The 25,484-nt window shown below is 27.7% G+C and overlaps 2 protein-coding genes and 1 pseudogene across 5 annotated transcripts; 1 reads left to right on the forward strand and 2 right to left on the reverse strand.

Moving 5' to 3' along the window:
- Positions 1 to 762: 762 nt before the first annotated feature.
- LOC132934897 (E3 SUMO-protein ligase gei-17-like) lies at positions 763 to 6,959 on the forward strand. 4 transcript variants are annotated; one of them, XM_061001302.1, is made up of 4 exons: positions 763 to 901; positions 1,257 to 1,302; positions 3,833 to 3,918; positions 5,025 to 6,959. In XM_061001302.1, exons 3-4 carry the CDS (start codon positions 3,883 to 3,885, stop codon positions 6,594 to 6,596), a joined length of 1,608 nt encoding a protein of 535 aa, XP_060857285.1. In that variant the 5' UTR covers positions 763 to 901; positions 1,257 to 1,302; positions 3,833 to 3,882; the 3' UTR covers positions 6,597 to 6,959. The 4 variants fall into 4 exon arrangements, with proteins under 4 accessions (XP_060857285.1, XP_060857284.1, XP_060857287.1 ...); XM_061001301.1 differs by lacking the exons at positions 763 to 901; positions 1,257 to 1,302 and adding an exon at positions 1,789 to 2,016; XM_061001304.1 differs by lacking the exons at positions 763 to 901; positions 1,257 to 1,302 and adding an exon at positions 1,789 to 2,016 and having other exon boundaries at positions 5,029 to 6,959.
- Positions 6,960 to 10,620: 3,661 nt separating this feature from the next.
- On the reverse strand, positions 10,621 to 11,731 carry LOC132933789 (zinc finger MYM-type protein 1-like). Its single transcript, XM_061000064.1, has 3 exons — positions 11,592 to 11,731; positions 11,122 to 11,410; positions 10,621 to 10,683 (listed from the first exon to the last, which is right to left on the reverse strand). The coding sequence occupies exons 1-3, from the start codon at positions 11,729 to 11,731 to the stop codon at positions 10,621 to 10,623; spliced, it is 492 nt and encodes a 163-aa protein (XP_060856047.1).
- A 12,397-nt stretch (positions 11,732 to 24,128) lies between these two features.
- On the reverse strand, positions 24,129 to 25,191 carry LOC132953717 (uncharacterized; annotated as a pseudogene).
- Between the last annotated feature and the right edge of the window lie 293 nt (positions 25,192 to 25,484).

Here is a 25,484-nt window from a genome sequence, read left to right on the forward strand (position 1 = left end):
CCTAATCATTTAATTCTATGTATAGAAAAGCTATTGGCTATTTCCTGTGTTCAATAATATTTATGATTTTTATTATTTTAAACCATATTACTGGGTGGGTATTTATATAGATATTAAAAAAATAATAATAATAATAAGTTAATTGAAAATGTTCACATAACTTTTAAGCTTAACTGAGTTAAAAAAAGAATAGGTTAACTGTTAACTTTTTAAAATGTTTTCCATCAACTTAACTTAACTCAGTTAAAAATTATCATAAACTTGCCCAGGCTTGGTCCTATGACCTATTTAACCTAGCTGTGATATAAATTAGATTTGTTATGTCCTGGATTTTTAAGACATCGTTGACTTCTGTAATGATATATTGATATGCTCACACGTCATTATAATAAATAAACTAAAATTTAACAGATTAATAAATAATACGGCCAGACAGTCGCACGTGGAAATCGGTCACATCCAATAAAATCATTATCAACTACAAAAAGAGACGGTCCGTATGATACGACTACGGATTAAGAAATCGGCACGCACTTATATGAAACGCCGTAACGGTAAAACGTAGGGTGTACGACTTAATTATATGCGGCCAGACTGCCAGACAGAAGGAAATGCAAAAAAGGGTATTATTGCTGCTAAAGAATAATAATCCATATAGTTACCAGGCTCACGATAACCTTTTGATAAAGGCGCCTACCACTCTCTGGTCAGCATGTCTGTGTCGTCCCTTGAACCAGTGCATGAGCACTAGCCACTGAGTAACAACCTTTCAAATTACAATACCGAATTCTACGAGTAACAACTGGACTGTTATTTCAATTTGTGTATATTTTGAAGTATTACTTCGTATTCGTGTCACTTAAAACTCCTACAACATAATCCACAAACAACTGCGAATCAGGTAAGGCATTTAATATAATATTTTGTATTGATTGCAGTTATTACATTATATGTGCTTTTTACAATTTTACATAAAAATATATTGTACGGTGCGTTTGATCTAATTCTCGAATACACGACCTCGAGAGCCCTCCGAAAGTCCGAACACCTGTAGGAAGGTAATGGCGTAATTTTACTATTTTAACATCCGATTTTAATATAACTATCGACATGAGTCGTTTTTATATTTATCGTATGTTTACGCCATTATACTTCGTTAGAACCGATTCAGTAATAGTATAAATATCGTGACTAAATAAATTATACAATTTTATTTAGCCATCATAAATATAGGTATTATATATTTTATATTCCAGATGGATTATGGATAAATGGAAATTTAAGGCTTTAGCTTAGTAAGCGGTAAGTATAGATGTCATGCGGCAGACAAACAATCGTAATTCGTTGGCAGTGACAGTAAATCGTAATAAAACGCATGCATTGATATTATATATATATTAGGTACCTACCCATAATAGGCATGTATATAAAATTCGAATGTAAAACAATTATATATTTTTGTCTAGAAGCCGTATAGTATTGGAAACACATATTATATTCGATTTAGGACATGTTGGTCTTAAAAAACGTTACATACCTAACAATTATTCTTAAGTTTCGCCATTTAGATTATAATAATGAAAAATCAATGCACTATGCCGTAGTGGCGTAGTGCCTACATCACGAATATAGATAGTATTAGATACTATGTTTGCACGACGGCCTGCATTGCATCACAGCTGCGTGCCTGCGTTGAGCGGCGCCGAAAGTTTTTATCAAATCTGACAAAAAGTCGCGTCCTACTAGCGCCCTCTACAGCCACTATAGTACAGACTACAGGTTGGATGCGAGAATTCCGTTTTTTCGCTTCGTCCAGCCGTGTTCGCCGTCCTTCCTCCAATGTAATCCGTTGTTCGTCTTTCTATGTTACCGTAATTTTCCTATCGTTTCTAATTGGTTGTACCTATACAATTCGGTGTTCGTCCATTACGGAAAATACGGTGTGGAAGTTCGGCAGTGTGACAGTACAGCGGACACAAAACTTAAACAACTTACTTGTTTTTTGACCTTTCAACGGTATGGATTTGTCTGCCTGTGGTTTTTGTTTTTTTTTTTTTTAATTAACTAATTAATGTTTTAAAAAATGTATGTATTTTATTTGAAAAAAATGTTTTGTGATCTGGTAAATATTGTGTAAAACATAAATTATTATTTACTATTGTGTATTAATTATTCATTAATCATTACCCATAGGGTACACGAGTAGTCGGCTATTAGGGTATTTAGTGTGTTGTTTAACACGTGTGTTTGCTCTCTTGTGTGACCAGGAAGTTGCCTACTGTTCACTTGACTGCCTGTCTTCATGTTATTTGTTTGTGAGTATATGCATTGTCTGTGGCGTCTGGTCAATTAATGCTTTGTATTGTAAATTTAGTTGATCAAATTTCATTTTTGTATTGGATGTTTGAAGAATTTATTATCCATAAATGTATTAACTCATTTAACTGCAAATGCCTAATAATTAATTTTGTCAAAAGATATAATATTTAGGACTTTAATTTGGCTGTAACTTGGAATTATCTCCATATTATACATAGGTAGTTTAATAATTAAGTTGTCTTAGGTATATCATTTTTAAAATTTATAAAATATAATTACACTTCATACATTGAGGAAAGTCTATCTCTCTTTATACTTATTTATAATGCAATATGGTAGGATAATCTGGGGTTGTGCCTATAAACATGTTCTTAATTCCTTAAAGATACAACAAAATAATATTATTTGTAAATTATTTGTCTATGTTTAAAGAAAGACAATCTCATTGTGTCATAGTCTACTTACTCAAACTATAAATAATTTTACATGTTCCACAGTTCCACTTGAACTGCCCTTTAAAAAAAATAACGCCTTAATGTTTGTATACAAAAGATTTGGTTTTTTCTTCTGCAGAACGAATGACAAACTTATAAGGAAAAAAAAGATTATTTAATATAAAAGTAGTAGGTATACACAATACCTAGTTATAAGTGTTGGTTAATTTAAAAGAAAATTTCCTATTTTAATTAATGAAATTAACTTTTCAAAGTTGAAATCAAATTAATTAGTTTTTAGGTATATATTATAATTTGTTTTGATTGTTAGTATATTGTATCTCCATACCCTGCCACAAGCTCAGGCCTCAGGTTAAAGGAGTTAGTATAATTTTGTTATATAATAAAAATTAGAACATTGTTTTGTATTTTGTATTAAAATGTTTCATAAAAAGAAAATGACTAAATAAAGAAACAAAACTTTAGGATGTAGGATAAATTATTTATTATTTACTTAATTCCCCGCCACAAGCTTATCAGGTTAAAGGAGTTGGTATAATTTTGTTATATAATAGAAATTAGAACATTGTTTTGTATTTTAATAAAAAGAAAATGACCAAATAAAGAAACAACAATTTAGGATGTAGGATAAATTATTTATTATCTACTTATTTTTATGCTACATGCAATTCGTTTTATTTATAATAATATTATTTTTATATTATAATATTTACATTGTATTCTTATTATTACAAGACTACTGAATCAAATTTTGATTATATACATTGGTAGGCACTAGTCATAGGTAATATTATTTTTATTGTAGCATAATCATTGTTCTAACGCTAAATGCATAAATTGAATAACGTTTAAATTTTTAAAAAGTTTAAACACATAATTTGAATAGGTAGGTATTTATTATAATGATAAACAGCCTTTCGATCATAACGTTTAATATTCATACAATAGTAAACGGTATTTTTTTTTTATTCAAGCCCTGAAAATAACTATAAGTGGGGTTATGTTCCAAGGATGGAATTCTGAAACTTCAAATGTAATCGTCCATTTTTATTTTACAGCGCTGTGTGGTTAGGTTATCAAATCATGAACAATTGTTGAATATAAAGCCATGGAGAGATCGATAAATGATATTGTTCTAAGCCCTGTAAGTATTTCTTTTATTATATTATTGTTAAAACGTATTAAACTAACTGATCATATATATTGCAGATAGGTACTACTTACACTACAGTAGATTTGTTTAAATTTATTGATTTTTATTAAATATATAACTTATTTCAACTTTAAACATGGTATAAAATATCCCTCACCTTGTAAGCTTTTACAAGTTCAAAAAAAAAAAAAAATTCTGGGAATTTAAAAAGTGAATTTATGCCAAATATATTATAATATTGTATTGGTACTAAATTGTGTAGAATTTTAAAGCAAAATTATCGATTTTGTGTGTATATTAGTTTAAGGATTTTGATAAAATAGTACTTATTTCCACCTACCACTCACCACTGTACTTGAAAATTTAGTATTTATTTTATTTATTTTTATATTTAGCTTTTAATAGCCGCATTGAAAAAAATGAACGTTTGCAGGTTGCGCAAGGCGCAACTAACAGGTATACTGAAAATTACTTGTACCAATTTATATAAATTTGGGCACACATCTTTAGTAATTACTTGTTTAATATCATTAATATCAAAATGTTATTTAATTTTATCTAGGCAATATTTAGCAACAAGCTATTTTTCTTATCACCAAAAATCATAAATCATAACAAATTGATAAAATAATTTTTAAAAAAAATGTGAACAAATTTGAGTTTATTTTTAGTTAAAAAAATTTCACAATTTCTACAACGAATAAAAAATTGTTATAGAAAAAAGACAAATTTTTCAAAATGACATAAAACCCAAATTCGATGACATTTAAAAAAAAAATTATTTCATTAATTCAATATTTTGATATTCAGTGATGAGAAAATAGGCTTGTTGCCAAAAGTTCCTAATTTTTGATATTTATGATATTAAACATGATGGATGAAGACACAAATTATGTGAAGATTTAATAAATATTTGGGGAGGGGGGGGGGGGGGGGAGACTAGCCCCCTAACCCCGCCTAATTGTGCATATGTAAATAATGTGTCAATGTATATGAAGTAATAATTTGAACTATTAATGTAAAACAAGTTATTAATCCTATCCTATCTTTAGTTAAAAATTGTTCTATTATAATTTATTATTGTTATTTGGTTTTAGAAAGATGTTGCATATATTTGTGTGTTGTTGTCCGAATTAAGATCTGATGAACTACAAATGATTTTAGAAGGTATTAACCAAAACAAATTTGGTCCCAATCATAATGTAAAAAAACAGATTTTAGACCTATTTAAAGGTCCTCGTACAACATTAAAGCAAGAGTTGGAACAACAAGTTCTACACATCCATTTATCAAAACAAAGTAAAATGCAACAACCGCAGCAGGGACGGGTTAAAAAAATAAAGAAACTTTTACAAAAATATCGACATAATTCTATACTATCTATTGAAACTACAAATCAAAAGATAAGTTTTGCACATAATTTACCATTCTTTAGGACAATACATTCATTATCAAATCCTATTCACTGCAAGGGTAATAATATTTGTACTTTCAACTTAACTAAGCTCTATCGTAAAATAAAAAATATTCCAAATTATATTGAAAAATCATGGGATTCTGAAAGAAAAGAATATAAAATTCAAATAATTTTAAGATTGGAACAAGTTGGAGATACAACAATTGTTAATGGACGTTTACCTTCTAATATTCATGTTTCAGTAAATAATTTTGATTGTAAGTTACCTAAGTTAATCTTTCCAGAAACTGGTGACCTCACTCCATGGAGATTGAATGTTCCTATAGATATAACTAAACAAATCAATTTTAAAAAAAAGAAACAAAACACATTAAAAATCAAGTGGTCAAATGATCCACATACTTATGTAGCTGGTGTTTTTTTGTCCGAAAAATTAACATCCGAAGATCTGCTTAAAGAGATTAAAAAAAGATATTTACGTAGATCTGATGTAACTAAAGAATTCATTAAAAATTCCCTAAAAAATAATGAGGATATGAGTGTAGACTCCTTCACTGTTACTCTTAAAGATCCATTAACCACAAAAAGAATGAAAGTGCCGGCAAGAGGTAAAGAATGTAAACATTTGCAGTGTTTTGATGCAAAAAAATTCTTACAGATGAATGAACAAAAGCAAACATGGGAATGCCCAATATGTAAGGAACACGTTAAATATGAAAACATAGAAATTGATGAATATTTTTATAGAATAGTTCAAAGTTCAAAATTAAGTAAAGGAAGTGAAAATATTATTTTACTTAATGATGGCACATGGACTGTGAGTAAACCTATATATACATCTTTAAATGACAAAGAAATAATATGGATAGATTCTGATGAAGATAATATTAATGAAAATGTTGAGAATGAAGAGATAGAACCAAAATCTAAACGTTTTAAATATAATCCACCAGAAGAAAAAAAACCTAAACATATTGCAGAAACTTTAGAGATTATAAAAACAAGTGTTAACAGTTCTATTAAATGTGACATTATTAAAAATGGTTTAACACCATCACCTTCTGATAATTCAATTATTATGTTAAATGACATACCTGGACCATCATCAATAATAGAACCAAACTGTATATTGAATAATTTTAGCCTTCCAAACAATACAAACTCGGTTAATATCGATGACTCTCTTGAGAGTAAAGGTAAAAATATTCAAGAAAAAGTTAAATCAGTGTTATGTGTTATAACATTAGATTGAATCATTTATTTAATTTATTATTAATCTTAAATTGTGTACTATACATAACCATTTTTGCTTAGATTTTTTCATGTTAAAATGTATGTTTAATTAAGTATTTCAAAATAATAATAAATTAAAATAATATTTATTAGTTTAGGTTGTACATATTTTGTTAAAAAATAAAACTTAATATACTACCTAAAGATTTAATTTAATGCATCACTTAAGTATTCTTTAAATTCTGCTTTGTATAGTAAGTTGTAAGCATAGTAATTTGTATTTAACTAGAATTTTTTTATTTTACATTTTAAATATCTAGTTAATCCTGCAATGCAATGTTTGTACTTACTTATTGTAGATAATTGATTTTCCAATAAAATGTTCACCAATTTATTTTATTATTATTATTATTTAATTAATTATTTAATGTTGAATCAATTTACATATTTTATCCATTTATAAATCATAAACGTTAAGGATAAAAAAATTATATAAATTAATAATAATACAAATGATTTTATATATTTTTATTTTATTTTATAATATATGAGACGTGAGTAATGAGTATACTATTCTATACAACAGATAACTGTCATACTGCACTTGAACTCTGTAATACAGTTGTACATCATAAATTATAATAAATAGAATATAATTTATTTACAGTTACCTGTAGGTATACAAGATTATTAGTTGTTAAGTACTCGTATACTCGTAGTGCTAGTATAAATTTAATCAATTATGATTTGAGTCACACATACATAATAATAATAGAGCGGCTACCTCAGTGCCGCATTTAGACATTTTGCGCCCTGGTACAAAAAAAAAATTGGCGCCCCCCTAAGGGGCCTACCCACGGAAAATATAGGAGATAGATCCTCATTAACCTTTTAAATTTTGAGCAAAGAAAAGAATATTTATTTTACAATGTGTGCTTTTTTTTAAAAATATTAAGTAATTGCTCGATCCTTTCTCCGCAAAGATACATTTTTTTTTTTTTATAAACGCCGAAATGGCAATTTTACATATTATTACATATAGGTATGGTATAAGTACAGTAAGGTAAAATACATAAATAATTTAGATAAAAGTATAAATATTTCAGAGTATACATGTTATAATATAGATAAATAGTATAATTATAAAGGTAGAAGTATAATTAGTGGCCTAAGGATTATTGGTTGTTCACAGCTCTGAGCATGCGGTGTAGAGTGTGGTTGTGCCCATACGAGGTCTTGTGGGTTGGGACATAAAATTGTGATTGGTTTCTGGAAGAATGAGAAGGAACTCTGAATGGTATGGTTGCAAGGAGATCAGGAACGTCCAAAGAACCACTTAGAATTGAATTTAGAAAGTCTAAGTCTGCTTTTGCACGACGAGAGGTAAAAGTTGGGATGTTCAAAACTTGCCTTATGTTGGAATAATCATGATTTTCGTGATAAATGTTCATTTTGAAGGCAATAAAGTTAAGAAATGTATTTTAGACGCGTTCAAGTCGTAGCTGGTCTTTGACTAAATGTGGTTGCCAGATCACAGATCCAAATTCAAGAAGAGAGCGGACAAGGGCATAGTATAAAGTACAAAGGCATCCAACCGACTTAAATAATTTAGTATTATGTATGATGAACCCGAGGACTTTAAGTGCTCTATTAACCATCAAATTTATGTGAATTTATGTCACTTAAACCTTGCTTATAATTCATCATATAAGTTGTTTTTTTTTAAACATATTTAAGTAGGTACTTCATTAATAAATAAAATAAAATTATATAATACTATGCAAATTAATATTTTATATTTTTTTGTACATAGTGTTTTATAAAAATAATGTAACTACAGTCAACTCGCGATATACCGAATTTCAAGGGACTGAGAAAAAAGTTTAGTATATTGAAAGTTCGTTACACCGAAATTCGTTATATCAAAAGCATATATCAACAAAATTTGTTTAAACGAGATTTAAAAGAAAATAAATCTAGGTTTTATTAGATTTGTATAATTACATACATACATATTACCTAGATATTATCACATATTTTATTAAATACATACATACATATTATTTATTAATTAATTAAAATTTATTTTTAGTTTATTACATATATAGACACATTTATTTTTTTTAAAAATCGGTTATTTTTTTTTGTTTGTTGTTACTTGCGCTTATGCGGTCAATAGTGTTCTTCAAATTTGACACAACAACGAAACTAAACTACAACGTTAACGACATAACGTAGAGGTTACAATAACGTTGTAGAGTCATTTATTTTATCGCATGATAATCGCTGAAATAAATTCCGTTATAGCTAAATTTATATTGACGTCATAGGCGCACATTCAGTCTTAAACTTGGGAGTGCTAAAAAATTTTATAGCACAAAGTGACACGTGGGGGGCTTTGCCCCCCACACCCCCCTAAACAGTAATACATACCAACAAAATATTAAATCAATTAACTACAATTTTTACTAATAAATACACTGTATATTTATATACAATATAGGTAACATTAATGTATGACATACCTAAATATTATTATAGTATAGGAATATAAAAAAGAATTACAAACAAATTATATTAAGTCTAATCTTCTAGATTTTTTAGCAAACTTGTCTATTATACATTCATTTTTTAACCCGTTTGTTAGTTCTCTTTCTATATATTATAAAGATGACAGATTAGTAAATCTACTCTACACCATACTGGTGCGTAACCAATTCTTAATGCGGCGCATTGACGAAAATGACCTTTCACATGTTGCCGATGAAATTGGTATGGTTAACGCAACTTTCATTAATTTGTACAGGTTCGGATATACTTCTGGATTACATGCTCTTATGAGATCTTCCAGTAAATAATTATTAACTAGACTATTTTTTAATACCATCATCTCTGCTTTTGAAGTTCCTAAAACATCCTGAAAATATAAAGTATGCATAAAAAGCATAATATTTAATATTTATATCAACTAAACATTAATTACATAGTATTATACATTTATACCAACAATCAACATACCTTATATCTGTTAATAAAAAATAAACTATCATTTATATTCAAATTAAAAAAATTATCAATAGATGTAGCTAATTCTAGATTTTCATCTGAAAATCTTTTATTTAAATTTGAAATCACATCATCAATAATTCTGAAGTATACAGTTCTTCGCCAATAAATATCAACAGATACACATACATTTTCATTAATATTATATGCAGCCCCTGTTGGAGTAGTTAAAGCATAATCTTGAAGTGCCACAAGTTCTCTTCTTTTACGTTTTTGACTTTGAACTTAGAACAAAAAAAAAATAATAAAAGTAATAAATAAAATTATATTTTATATTTATAATTATATTCTATTATTAATGAAATTATTATAGTTAAGATAATAAGATCTAAAAAAAATGATGTTAATTTAATTATATGTTTAACTAACCTCCTCCTGTAGATGGTGTTGTTAATACTATATCATTCTCATCACAAAAATCTTTTACTTTAATCCAGAATACAGAGAATGCATTGTACGGAACGTAAATTGTTAAAAGACAATATAACACTTTTTATGACATTTACAGATTTACCCAAAGTAGCTGATTTGCTTTGAAGCTGCTGACTTAACACATTTATGATTGATAAAACTTAATAAAGTACGAATACAATGACAACAAAATCACTGTTTTGTATTGAATTTAAAATACCTATAAATTAACATATAATTTTTCATGAATAAAATGTATAAATTCTATACAATACCAATTGCTTGCACTACATCTTTGTCATATTGATCTTCAACTTCTTTTTGGAGAGAAGTAACAATTGCTTTATAATTATAAATAATTGCTTCACAGTTCTTATAACGACAAATCCAACGTGTATCACAAATTCTCATTACTTGACCTTTTTTAAGACCAAGTTGTTTTTGGATATCAAGTAGTTCAGCATTTTTAGATGGTCGAGAAAAATGAACATAAGTTGCTTCTAATATATTGAATACCTTTTGTGCACTCTATAAAAAAAATATACTTCATTTACAATATTTAATACTCACTTTCTTTTAAAATTAATTACCTTTATTGATTTACATAAATCTAAAACAACTAAATTAAGGGGATTCGATACCGTGATATTCTGTTATTGTCTAACACACGCGCGACATAGTATTTTAGACGTGTTTTTTGCCAAACATTCCAACTGATCTATTGAAGCGATAAGAATTCTGAAAACAGATTTGAATTCGTCGTCAAGTCTACTTGAAATCGACTTTCCCACATTTTTGATATTATCCCCCAAATTCCAGAAAACGTCATATTAAAAAAGAGTATTTAAATATTTTTGTATTTCAATTTTTGGAGAAGCTAAAATCAAACAATCAAAATTGTGAGAAAGTCGATTTCAAGTAGACTTGACAACGAATTCAAATCTTTTTTCAGAATTCTGATCACTTCATTAGATCAATTGATATGTTTGGCAAAGAATCCGTCAAAAATCCTATATCGCGCGTGTGTTAGACAAAAACAGAAAATCACGGTGTGGAATCCCCTTAAGTTGATGCGCCATACAGTGTGTATATATGGCTGCTGGATATTGCTTTTGCACTTTAGCTTGTACTCCGTTTAGATGACCGGACATGACACTAGCTCCATCGTAAGATTGAGCAACTATATGAACGATTTCCATGTTTATATTTTGTTCTTCAAAGTAATGCATTATAGCTGAATAAATTTGAGTTGCATTTTGGCCACTGGAAACGTCTATGAAACCCAAAAATCTTTCAAAAACATTCAATCCTACAGCATAACGTACACATAATGAGAGCTGTTCTTCTTTATAACTCCTAAGAACATAATTGAAAATTATTAATTACATAACCCTTTATTGTTTTAAAACATGTATTTTCATTTTTTAGACAAAAATGAACATAATATTATGTAATTCTGTATTATACAATTATTATTAGTTCACAAAAAGAATTACAATTTGGTTTCCTTAGATTTATAGATTATTAAAATACCAACCTAGCTTCATCACACATAATAGCAAAGAAACCAATGGTTGAAATTTCATTAAGTATGATTTCTTTTATGGAACTAGCACAAATATCAATAAGTTCATTTTGTATTCTCCAACTACTATAATTAGTATCTTTAAAATACATATTTTCAAAATCTGGTACAGATTTAGCATACAATTTGCACAACTTTTTAAAATTTCCTAAAACACAAAATCTACTGATAATATAAACTTTAGTAATATTTATTATAATATTATGAAGAATATACCTTGATTAATTGATTCATTATTTTCATAATGCCCTATAAAGGCAACATCTTGTTTTTCTAAAAACAACACTATGTCGATTAGATGTGAAATGTACAGACGATTTTTTCTAATTTGTTCTTTGTGTGCAGACGACAATTGAGCTACAACAGATCCTTTTGATTTACTTGAATAAAATGATGACAATTGTATTTTAATAATTATCGATCGCTGATAGCTATATTGCTATAAATACATTGGTTGTTTAAATAATAAATTTCAAACAGCATAAAACTATATATATTACTAAATTATATTATATAATACTGTTATTAAAATAATTAAAATTATAAAATTTTAATAATTCACAAGTAAACAAATTTCTGACCACACAATTTTGGCACCCCCAAAATACTGGCGCCCGGGGCAGTTGTACCCAGCGCCCCCCCTCTAAATGCGGCCCTGGGCTACCCTACATTAATATACAATGAGCAAGCATAAATGTGATTGCATGATTTTGCGGACCACATGAAGAAATTGTATTTACTAGAATTTATTATGTCAATAGTGTTCTTAAGTATATAAGCTTTTTTATCACGGGAGTCATAAATCAAAATCACTTCAATGATTGATCTTATCTGGATAAGAATATATTTTGTTAAAATTTCTATCAATATAATAAAATAGTTAAAACAATCTAATTTATAAGACTGAAAAAAAGTGTAAAAATTAATGTTTTTAGTTAGGAAATTTAAATCACTTAATTTCTTCAAAATGGTCCAACGTTTTGGTATACTAGTCATTACTTTTCCTACTACCATTAATGCAATTGTTAAATATTACATTATCATTATAATAATTATATTATACAATTATTTAATAATAATAACATTTAATTAACATTTTAAAATGAGTAATAAAAAAAAAATAGATGTAAATAATCTAGTACCTACCTAATCATTATTTAAGACATGTGATCAAATGTAGAAAACTTTTATTTTTTACCTCTATTTTGAATAGGAAAAAATTTTAAAATATAATGTTTTTTTTAAGATCTTCAAAAACTTTTAAATATATATTATTAATAAGGTCAAATATTACATTATCTAATAATAAAAACATTATATATTATATATTTTTTACGTTTAGCAGCTTATTGAAATTATTAAATTGAACATATATAAGATTACATATTCATCTATAAATTTGAAATATTTCTACTTACTTCACAATAAACTTTTAATCTATGGAAGGATCATAGGCCACATCACATAACTAGTAAAGGGGTTTAAAAACCATTAACTAATAACATTCTGAGCTTATTAAAAGACTATAAAACAAGACGTTACAATATTATATTATTTAAGATTGCTTATAAGTTAACATAATACTAACAATAAAATATGAGGAAAAATTAAGCTCCTTAACTAAACCTGAACCACTCTGTGGATAAATATTTTTAAGATGTCAATTTTGTACACAAAATATAATTTAATCTAAAACTATATTGTTTCATTAAGCAATATATAAATAGGATAGAGGTAAAATAAAGTTTTAAAACCTTACCTTATAAGTTTATTTTATAAATTAATAAATACAAATGATAGTTTTTGTAAAAATAATAAATGATTTTAAAACCAAACCAGAATAATAAAATTACATTTTATGCAGCCAGTCAATTTAAGATAAATATGATTCCTAGTATTTCTATTTAATATTATCTGAATTTCTTCTAGTCATAACAGTATTCAAGTAAGTGTTCATTAATTAACATACCTACCCAAAGAATTATAAAACTTTTAATATATTTTAAATTTTAAATTACTTTAAAAAATAGTATATTTCAAAGATACAAATCATTTGTTTGAATGACAAATACTATTATATATTTATATACACATATATTATATATAAAAGAATGATTAATTAAAATAGTTCAATAATTATGTCAAATATAATATAATATTAGGTTTGTTGTTTAATTAATTTAATAATTTATAATAATGATTAAAATTATTATATTTCCTATTTCCCATGCTGCCTATTAAATTACCCTATATTTGGTTGCCACAAAACTATAAGTCTTAAATTATTATTTTTATTAATTGTCTTGTGACGTTCTAAAAAAATTATTATTATTATTTACTTGTGCACCTTGCCATCATAAATAATAAAGAATTTCTACAAATCTCATGGTTGCCTAAACTCACATTTTATTATTTTACATTATTATTTAAAGTGTCACCTTTGTTCTACATATTATTATTTAAAAGTGTACTAAGCCCATGGCTTCTACCCACTTGTCTTCACAGACTACACGCGGTGCAGGACATGGGTCAATGCATAAGTGTTCTCCTCTCCTTATGTGTTGAGTGGAAAGTAGGCCACTAAAAATTCTGAAATCTCAGAATACTACATCTAATATTACATATTATAGTTTATATTTTTGTAAAACCATATTTAAGAATTATTATCCTCAGTATGAACGTTTTAATAAGATCCATGTCGCTGGCACCCCCCATTTCGAATTTGGGGTCAAAATGGGGCGATCGTTTGTGCTTCGTTAGTGCTTTTTATCCCATCGTTAATGCTTAAAATAAAAATATACCGACTATGGCATTGGCAAGATTTCAGAGATTGGCAGTTTTCTTGGCGGAATTTCAGTAGGTACAAACTTGAGTATATTAAAGCCTAAAGGAAACGATAATTGTACGTAGGATTTACTTTCAAGATTACCAATTAAGGGAAAATATGCCATTTCGGTTGATAGTGAACCGCAAAGCACATTTATCGCATTTATAGAATTCGAATATTTTCCGATAAACCATAACACAATTACATTACAAACTAATAGAGATAAAATTTATTATTAGTACATTTTATTATTATGTGACTCATGGATCGCCAAAATCGATTAGCGATGATCAGTGTTTGGCAAGTTCCTTATAAAAAGGAATTCGTTCCGTTCCTCGTTCTTTTTTTAAAAAAGGAACGGATTTCTAGAACGAATTCCTTTTTAAAGAACGGCACGATGAACGAATTCCTTTTTATAAAAAAAGAACGAGGAAATGAACTAGTTCTTTTTTTCAAGGAAAAATAACAAAATTGTTCGTTCCTTTCTAGTTCCAATAATTTACCCAGATAATTATGTAAATAATTGAAATTAAGAATTTTTTTTTAATGTGTATAATGTATATTGCTAATTAGTGATCGTTATCGAGTATCTACGTTAAGACAATCGACATACGTTGGCCAACAATTTAATTTTGAAGAAAATCTCAAAATAGATTTATAAAATATGTACCTATACTTTTAGTTATACATTATAATTAAAAATTAAAGAAGTATGCATATGAAAAAAAAACATAAGTGATTAAATAAGAATTTTTATTTTATTTGGAACTAAAAAAGGAACTCGTTCATTTTCCAAAGAAACGACAAAGGAACGAATTCTTTTTTTTTTAAGGAACAAGGAACGGAACGAATTCCTTTTTATAAGGAACTTGCCAAACACTGGGTGTTTATCATATAGAAACGGACCTTCACCCGATCCGCCTGAATATCGATGTTGAATTTCAAGTGAATCGGACTTGGTAGTTATCAAGATTACGAGTGCGGAATAAAACGACATTCATTTTTAAAATGCAATAAATAAAATAAAATAATATATGTAAATATATATATAGATTATAGATTAATATATTGTAAATATTATAATCTTTTTTATAAGATCTTACAAATCTTTTAAATATAAATTATTAATAAATTCATATCACTTTCTCTAATGAAAAAAATTAACTTGTAAGCTGCTTAAGGACATTTTCAGTTTCCAATTTTTTTAATTTTTTTTCTATAAATGTCAATTAAATTTTATTTGTTGGGTCAAAAAGCTTGAAAATGTAATACAAGGCCCTTAATATAATATTATGTATTAAAATTCAGGGATTCAAAACGTTTTTAGAGTATAACCTTAAACAATTCATAAAACGATTGAAATCGATAGGAAAACATATCGGTAAACGATAAACGATTGAAAACAGATAACGAAACAGAAAAGATAAACGATTGAAACATATAACTGCCTGAAAAAAAAATTTATATAATTATAACTAGGGAACGGATTTTATTGTAATAAAAAAATCAAAATATGTACATAAGTATGTACTTATTTTTAATGAAATATGTAAAAAAAAAATTAAAATATGTAATAACTGCTTAACAAAAAAAATAATATAAAAAACAATATATATATATAAAAAATTATCTCTTATCTAATTCTTAAAACAATGTGAAACTACATATTCTCTAAGATTTAAAAATGTAAAATGGCGGCGATTTGGACGTAAAATGTTTTTGTACTGACTAAATGAACGTTCCACATCGACTGACGTAATGCTAGCATACTTCATATTAACTATATCAAGTGGTGTGAGTTCGACATCTAATAATTCTGTTGGATTTAGTCCTTGGAGTATATCTCTAATTATTTTTAAATTTTTCAGTCCTTGATTTTTTTCTATCACATTTTTACATTTTTCTCTAACTACATTTCCTATGTGACCTTGACATTTTTCTAATTTCTTTTGCGATTCTTGAACAATGCATAAACTTTCTGATAAGGGCATATTTCGAGTTTCCAGTTGTTTTATAGTATGAATTAAAAAACCAAAATTAGCAGAAATGTATTTTAAATTATTTTTTAAATTATTATTTTCCATCATATTATTTGCTTTACCGATAGTGGTGGCAGTTTCAGTATTTAGACTTGAAATTATATTTTTAATTTTTTCAAAATGTTCACAATAATACAGAGCTGCTTCTAACCACGTACCCCATCTCGTTAAAATAGGCTCTGGAGGTAAATTGAGATTGGGGTACAAATCTTTAAATTTTAAAACTCGACTTGGTGCTTTAAGAAATATTTTCTTAACCGTTGCTATTAATTGGTCTACGTCAGGGTAACTTGATCTTATTGTTTCTGCCACCCGATGAAAACCATGTGCTAAACAAGTGACATGTATTAGTTTAGGGAAAAATGCATTCAGAACATTACCTGCTTTACACATATATGGAGCGGCATCGGACAAAAATAAAAATACATTTTCATATTTTACTCCTTCGGGCCATAATAAATTCATTGAATCGTTAAACAACTTAGCAATGGTTTTATGATTGCATTTATCTAACTACTCACAATTTAAAAGAAACGAATTACAAGGCTCAGAACTAAGTTTACTAACAATAACATTACCCACATATCTACCATCCGCATCAGTCGACTCATCAATAGAAACCCAAATGGGTCCATCCTGTATAATTTGTCTAATTGATGTTAAAGTCTCCTCATAAATTACATTCACATATTTTTTCCTTATTGTACTTTCTTCTGGAATTGTTTTGCCAGTATATTGTTCTAAAAAATCCTTCAATGCTGGATTTTTTAGTTTAAAAATTGGAATGTCAGCACGAATAAATGCTCGGCATAAATCAGTATAAAATGTTGACGAATTATCATCAGAAGATGTAGAAGGCGAAGATGTTAAAAATTGTTGCTTAAATTTATTTTGACGCTCTTTATTTTGTTTGTGTTTAGTGGTAGAAATATGTTGACTTACTTGAAAGCGCTGGTCTATTGATACCGATTTTTCACATTTACAGTATACAACTTTACCATCGCTTTGAAATGTTTCATTCGGAAATTCTTTTAAATATGCGGCTACTTTATTATTGATTGAACTTGCAGCTTTAGGCATTCTAAACAATTTTGCAAAAAAAAAACAACAACATTTCGATGTAGGTACAAAGAAAAAAACAGCTACGATACAAATAATTACATTAGATCAGTAACTAAACATACACCGAAGACTGAAGAGTGAAACCGTAACATTGAATAAACACGTTATCTACCCACTTGTCCACGGTGTATAAAGTACGTAAGTCCATTTATATAATGTAGATAATGTTTATTGTATTATACAACTTCCTTATTTTATACCTACATCGTCCGGTATTTCCAAGATCGACAAAAAATGAATTAGTTCTAATATATATAATATAGTGGCATGCGGCGTACCGAAAATAGGTACGTAAATGTCATTTAGATAACGTATAATATTTGGTCGTCGGAAGGAAAAGATCAAAAATTACTAAAATATGTATAAAATATGTATTTATTTACCAAATATGTAAAAATATGTATTTATACCAAAATATGTAAAAATATGTAAAGTAAATTTAGGTTTATTTTAATTAGAATATTCTAAATCGTACACATTTTTTATCAGATTAAAAATATCTCATTTCAATAAAAATATGTATTTACAATAAAATCCGTTCCCTAATTATAACTATCAGTAAAATATATATTATGGTTATTTTTGTAATATTATATTTTTCAATCACTATGTTTTGTGTAGGAAACAAGCTATACTGCTTATGAGGATATTTTCACGGGACAGCACGTACATTTTGAATATAAAAAAAAATTTAGTTTGATATCACTTATTATTTGATTTCTCACTTCTCATATGACTTTTAAAGATATTTATCGATATTTATAATCGATTTCAAGCCTTGGTATTTATACATTATAGTGATCGTAAATCGTTGATCGGAATTTGTCCGAATTAGATATGATGGGCACTAAGCTGTAGTGCTGTACTTGTTCTGAGATTTGTAATAATATTTAGTGTTTGAAAATGTCATGAAATTTAAAAAAATGAAATATTTCAGTATTTTAATAAATTTTGTTTTATTTTTAAATAGGTTTTATAATTACATATAATTGACATAAATTACCTTAATAATTGAATGGTACCTATATGGCTGTATACCTAACCTTTGGTATTATACATTTAAAATGGCATACAATATTTTAGATTCTGAGCGAAGCAATGAATGTATTAATTTTACAATGATGTGTGTTTTTTTTTATTTTTTTTTTTTGAGCTGTTTACGGACATTGTCAGTGTTCAATTTTAGATTCTGAACGAAGCGATGAATGTATTGATATTACAATGATGTGTGTTTTTTTTATTTTTTTTTTATTTTTGTGTCTGTCATCACCTTTTAGGACAATAAAAGTGCTTGGATTTTCTTCAATAGTAACTTTTCTGATAGGAAAGTGAATCTAGTTGGTAGTCAAAAGTAAAAAATTCCCAGTAGTTTTTACAAGCGACGTGAAAAACAAAAGAAAAATTAAGAAAAAACGGGAATTTTTACGCAAAATCTGTATTGGAGAAAATCGATTTTGGTTTTTGGTGTAACTCTAAAACAAATGACCGTAGGGACATGAAATTTTGACTGAATGTTTATATTAGCATTTTCTATGCACCATACAATTTTGAAAATATTTTGACTCTTTTTGAGCTGTTCACGGACGTTGTCAGTTTTAAATTTTTTTAGTTTCTTTTTCTATAAATATCAATAAAATTTTATCTGTTGAGTAAAAAATCTTGAAAATTTAATAGAAAGCTCCAAGGTTATTGTTTCAAAGGCAGGTGAAAAAAATTAAAAATCCTTAGTCACAGTTTTTATTTATAAGCATTTAAAGTTCAAATTTTGACAAAATACAGAAAAATCACGAAAATTAGCAAACTATTTTGAGTTGAGAATTCATAAAAATTTTTCTTTTTAAATCTAAGAGTTGAAAACGTAATATAAGATTACTCATAAGTTTGTCTACCTTTATCAAAAAAAAAATGTCTACAAGAAACTTAAATTAAATTTTTATGAGCGTCTGAAATTTATATTTTACAACATTTGATATTCACTCGATTTCTCATGTAACAATTTTCTTATTTTATTGTAATTAAAAACAAATGACTGTAGATACTTGAAAATTTCACTGAATGTTTATATTAGCATTTTCTATACACGATACAATTTTGAAAATAATTTGACTCTTTTTGAGCTGTTTACGGACGTTGTCAGTTTTACATTTTTTTAGTTTTTTTTTCTATAAATATCAATAAAGTTTTATCTGTTGAGTAAAAAAGCTTGAAAAATTAATAGAAAGCTCCAAGGTTATTGTTTCAAAGGCAGGTGAAAAAAATTAAAAATCCTTAGTCACAGTTTTTATTTATAAGCATTTAAAGTTCAAATTTTGACGAAATACAGAATAATCACGAAAATTAGCAAATTATTTTGAGTTGAGAATTCATAAAAATTTTTCTTTTTAAATCTAAGAGTTGAAAACGTAATATAAGATTACTCATAAGTTTGTCTACCTTTATCAAAAAAAAAATGTCTACAAGAAACTTAAATTAAATTTTTATGAGCGTCTGAAATTTATATTTTACAACATTTGATATTCACTCGATTTCTCATGTAACAATTTTCTTATTTTATTGTAATTAAAATACAAATGTCTGTAGATACTTGAAAATTTCACTGAATGTTTATATTAGCATTTTCTATACACGATACAATTTTGAAAATATTTTGACTCTTTTTGAGCTGTTTACGGACGTTGTCAGTTTTAAATTTTTTTAGTTTTTTTTTCTATAAATATCAATAAAATTTTATCTGTTGAGTAAAAAATCTTGAAAATTTAATAGAAAGCTCCAAGGTTATTGTTTCAAAGGCAGGTGAAAAAAATTAAAAATCCTTAGTCACAGTTTTTATTTATAAGCATTTAAAGTTCAAATTTTGACAACATTTATCAAATTTATAATTTATTAATTATTTTGTAGTTAAAAATGTATAAAATGTTTAACTTTTATAGCTGAGGATAGAAAATTTAAAACAAGGCTCCACGTAAATAGGTTATATATATATTACTTTATTCACAATAATATCATCAAATATACTTGGTAACATCATAGGCTGACTGACCGTTTTCGCTCAGAATCGTTTTTCTTATACAATGATATTATATCATTAAATTCAAATTTAACACCATCCATTACAGTGACCCACTTGTAACCTACTGTACAGCAGAGTGACATTCACTTATCCACCTTTTTAAATATTTTAATGTTTAAATGATACAAGTAGGTACACAATATTATACATGTATATTGTATACCTACTGAATTCTTACATTAGAATTTAGAACACTGAACATAATATTGCGTTAAAAAAATAAAATAAATTGTGTTTTCATTTGTGTTAAAAAAAATTTCAATGTTTCACGTTTTTGTGAAATATTTCATACTTCAAACACTAACAATATTAGTAAATACTCGGAAATAGTAGCTGTTCCGCTGTTGAAGCGTCAAGTCGCTGCTAAACACGATAATATGACTGCAAACCGTGTTTCGTATAGAATTTAGAAATAATAAATAATGTTCTATAATTTAATTTGAACTTGAAAAAAATTCAACTGTCGTATAACAATGTTTTATTCATATACTCCGATAGTCTGATATCTGATATAACAAGCTGTTTTTGGTTTTTTTTTGTAAGCTGAAGTTTTGATACATTATTAGTAAATACCGAAAATGTATGAGGGTGTTAATTTTAAAATTGGGAATGCTAATACCCTTTAAGCCCTCCTCCCTAATTGCCTCTATATGCGACATGAGTTGGGATAAAAATATATATACTACTAATAATAATATATGAATAGATATATTATAATAAAATATAAAAACTGTAACAGGTCCCTTTGGACACGATTGTTTTTGTTTTTTGAGTTTACCTACACTAATTATAATATAATAAATATTTTTTTTTTATTATTGGTTTTCATATAATACTATGTTGTAGGTACACATCGCAGGAATACTCAGAAGAAATTTTTTTCTTCCACAACCACCATTTACACATACATTGTATTGTTCGATTCTTTGTAAAAGGTCCGGTGGTGCGCGCGCATCAAAACCACACCACGCACTCCATGTTTTTAATGCATCAACCCCTCTCTGACTTGTCTGCATTCTTTCGGCCGGATAACGGATGATGGTCCCTTAAACAGTTGTTTGATCACCACATTTTCGAAACGAGTTTTTATACCGAGTGAATCGGTATAGGTACCTATTGGACGTTTAGCAGCCCAGACGTTAAGCAGCCAGTCTCCACTACTGTTGACGAAGTATACAGGGTGTTCCACTGTCACGTGCAATTTGGAACACCCTGTACACCACGTCTATAGTTTATATTATAAATTACTGCGTGTAGAATAGGTAAATGTTTTGGTTCATTATTTTCATGCCGTCCCGGTAGTTATAAAAAACTGAAAATGTCGAATAATGTAATAACATCCTTTTTATTTCATTATTATTAGATTCAAGGATATAGATATCGTCGTGGAGGGTAAGGGGATCGGCTGATTTTTACAACTGTCAGGGTAACGCTGTTCACAAACGCTTTGATGCCATACAAAACTACAATCAATTAATTATAAAGGTAAGTTTTACATTATAATGTAATATTAAAATATTGTATAAAATATACTTTGCTTTAATTACTAGCATCCCATAAATGATTTATTCGTCTAAATTATTTTTCGGTTACTATATTTGCGTTTCTCGTCACGTTAGTGGTCACCTATGTACACGCGGAAAGTATTCGAACGATTTTAAGTTACATAACCTACTAAATATTTTATTTTATTTATTTATTTTTTTTTATTAATTAACCCACGGCAACTTAGGCCATTCGGTGGTTTTAACTGTGGGAGAGGGTACTGTAGGTTTTGTAAATACGTGTGTTTTAGTTTGGCAGAATTTTCAAGTGGGCACCCGTAGGTATCTACCATGCCCGTGTGTGGGATGGCGGCCTCTCTCCAGACACCATAACTTCCCGGAGAGAAGTGCCACCCGTGACCGAGATTCGAACCGGCGACGGTGCGCGTCGTAACCGACGTCTTAGTCTGCTCGGTCACTCCGTCCCCACCCTAATTAATATAGTAAAATGTATTAATGTGTATTGTACTATTGTGTGTAGGGTTATCACCAGCTACACTATTATTATAATTATTTTAGAAACTTAATGATAATAATATTTATATTTTTTCACAAAGCATTAAACTGCAATAATTGTTTTTCACAAATATCTGGGCCAAATACGTACGAACTTGAAATTTGGAATAGTAGTTTCTCTAATGATCTATAATATTATGTGTGATAAGAAATAATTTTCCGAAATCCTCATTTTACATTGGTCCTCAACAACAACAATTTTGAGATTCACGATGTAAATCTAATATTTTTTTGTTTATTTAAATTATTTTAAGCTGTTGCAGATTACTAATATTAATATTATAGGCTTCTTCAACGATATATTTCTAAATATCTATATCGTTTTGTTTGATAATATATTGAATCGCGATATCGAAAAAAATGTAGGTATCGATATATCGATATTCTGAATTATCGATAACTCGAACGAATTGTTTTTAAAATATAGTATACAAGTTCTTTGGCGTTAAAATCAGTTGGATTCCGGTAACTCGATACCCCCCAATGACCGGGGGCCAGTAATTAAAAATCATAAATTAATTTCGATTGCGATATAATATTTAATATTGTACCTTATACTTCAAGTATCGACATATCGTAAGATATATACGATTATCAATATTTAAATTTCCGAAAAAAGTTCGTGATATCGATATCGATATCGTTAAAGAAGCCTAATTAATAATTATAATAGAAATTCGTAGGAATAATCATTTTTTTGTGAGTGACATTACTAATTTACAAAATATGTTATCTCTCCGTCGCCGTTCCGCACGTATAATGTTGTGTTTAAGTGGATTATCAATTAATAATATTTTCCCGCCAATTCGGTACCGCCCTTATTTTTAGTATGTACCCGAATATCTCGATAATTATTCAACGAGCTTTAGTACAGTGAACACTAATGGATTGGTCGAGTCTCGGAGAATGCATTGATGTATACAATACGTCTTAAAAAAGTTATTAGGATTACCGTAAATTACGAAGTAATCTTGTATTATATTTTCAAATCTTAATTTTAGACATTCAAATAAAAAATATTGTTTATAAATTATAATAATTATAATATTATAAAATATTATATAATACTACGTTAATCGATTATGTATATTATATATTATATATTACAGTGTGTCCTTGCCAGTGGCGCACTCAGATATTTTAAATGGGAGGGGTTGTATAAAACAATTATTATAATTTGTAAATGTAGGTATATAATATATATGTTACAGTAAAAGATGTTAAATTTATATTTACGTTATTAACTAGCAATTATCGTTAATAGATAATAACAAATATTTTACAAGGCTTATAACGTTAATAACTAAGGATTTACGTTAATTCCAAACAATTTTAGTTAATCATGTTATTTGTATTTAAATTGTTATATTATTATTTATTTTCACATGACAATGAACTGTGACATTTTGAATTGCATAATTTTCCAACTAATCGACAGGTGCATTTATTTGTTTTACACTTCATTTTACAGTGACATCTTTGATAGCCTTGTGTGCCCACAAGACTACTACATCCTGCTGCTTCTCGAAGTGTTGTCTCTTTTTCTTTAGATGATTCAACCAGGGTTTTGAGATCAAGCAACATTTCTCTTTGCATGGCACAAGTTGATATCTCGTATACTTGTGCTTAAGAAAACCATTTTCGGTACCTAATTCAAATATAAATACATGAATACCTATAAATTTCAATTTTTTATTTTATTTTACTTACATAATTTATAAAAGCCGTTGTCAAAATTAGCAATAACTGCTAATAAATTGCGTGGGGATCCACGGGCTCTGTCAACGTCAGGTATGGAAATACGAACAGTTGTTCCGACTTCCAACTCTTGATATTTTTTATTTGATTGTATCGTCATCCTTTCGGCTTGCTTTTTTAAACATTGAATTGAATTACTTCTTTCATTTGTAATATTTTCTTGACGTTTGTTGACTGAAATAAAACGTAATACCTTAATACCTATTTAAAATAATTATAAAATGACCGAAATGCAGGGGTCGGGTGAAGTAAAATTTATAATTATTATTTATTACCTACTCGTACTTTTTTTTTTCAAACGAGCAATAAATAGTTTTATTTTGCATTATTTTGAATCTATTTTTACATCTGGCCACATGGAATGAAGCTCAATAATTATTGAATTAACAAATTCTCGGCCATTGTCTGAATGTAGAATGGCCGGTGCCCCGAAAGTTGTATAAATATCCAACAAATTGTGCGCGATCTCTTCCGCACGTTTACTCGATAAAGCTCTAAGTAATACGAATTTCGTAAGATGGTCTTGATAATTTAAAATGAAGCGGAATCCATTAATATGTTGTGATTGCATATCAATTAAATCAATTTGAGCTCTTGAATTGAAAGTGGAATGTAAAATAGGTTTTGAAACTAAGCCTCTTTTAGGATTTGATGACTTTTTTGGCAATGTGTGCATAGATTTAAATATGCCATAATAGTTTCGTTCGTGATATTGCAATATTATGATTTTAATTCAGAATCCATTCTACATCTTCCGCCATGGCCAATAGTAGAATGAGTCGAATGCAAAATATTGAACAACTCGTCAATTGTAACGTAATAGAGTATAGTATCATCGTGTATAGGTTTAATAAGACGCTCTTTATTATTTATTGTTAAAATATCATATTTACGTACCATTCGATAATCTTTCATAGACTTTTTTTCTCCTGGTGTTTTCAACACAAATTTTGAATGTTTTAATTGTTC

This window comes from Metopolophium dirhodum, chromosome 1, assembly GCF_019925205.1.
Source record: "Metopolophium dirhodum isolate CAU chromosome 1, ASM1992520v1, whole genome shotgun sequence".
Taxonomy (NCBI): domain Eukaryota; kingdom Metazoa; phylum Arthropoda; class Insecta; order Hemiptera; family Aphididae; genus Metopolophium; species Metopolophium dirhodum.

Coding starts and splice junctions, on each gene's coding strand:
- LOC132933789 (XM_061000064.1), bottom strand. CDS start 11,731: ATGTATTTTAAAGATACTAATTATAGTAGTTGGAGAATACAAAATGAA. Junction 11,411..11,591: donor ATTATGTGTGATGAAGCTAG/GTTGGTATTTTA, acceptor TTATGTTCTTAG/GAGTTATAAAGAAGAACAGC. Junction 10,684..11,121: donor CACACTGTATGGCGCATCAA/CTTAAGGGGATT, acceptor GTATCGAATCCC/CTTAATTTAGTTGTTTTAGA.
- LOC132934897 (XM_061001302.1), top strand. CDS start 3,883: ATGGAGAGATCGATAAATGATATTGTTCTAAGCCCT. Junction 3,919..5,024: donor ATGATATTGTTCTAAGCCCT/GTAAGTATTTCT, acceptor ATTTGGTTTTAG/AAAGATGTTGCATATATTTG.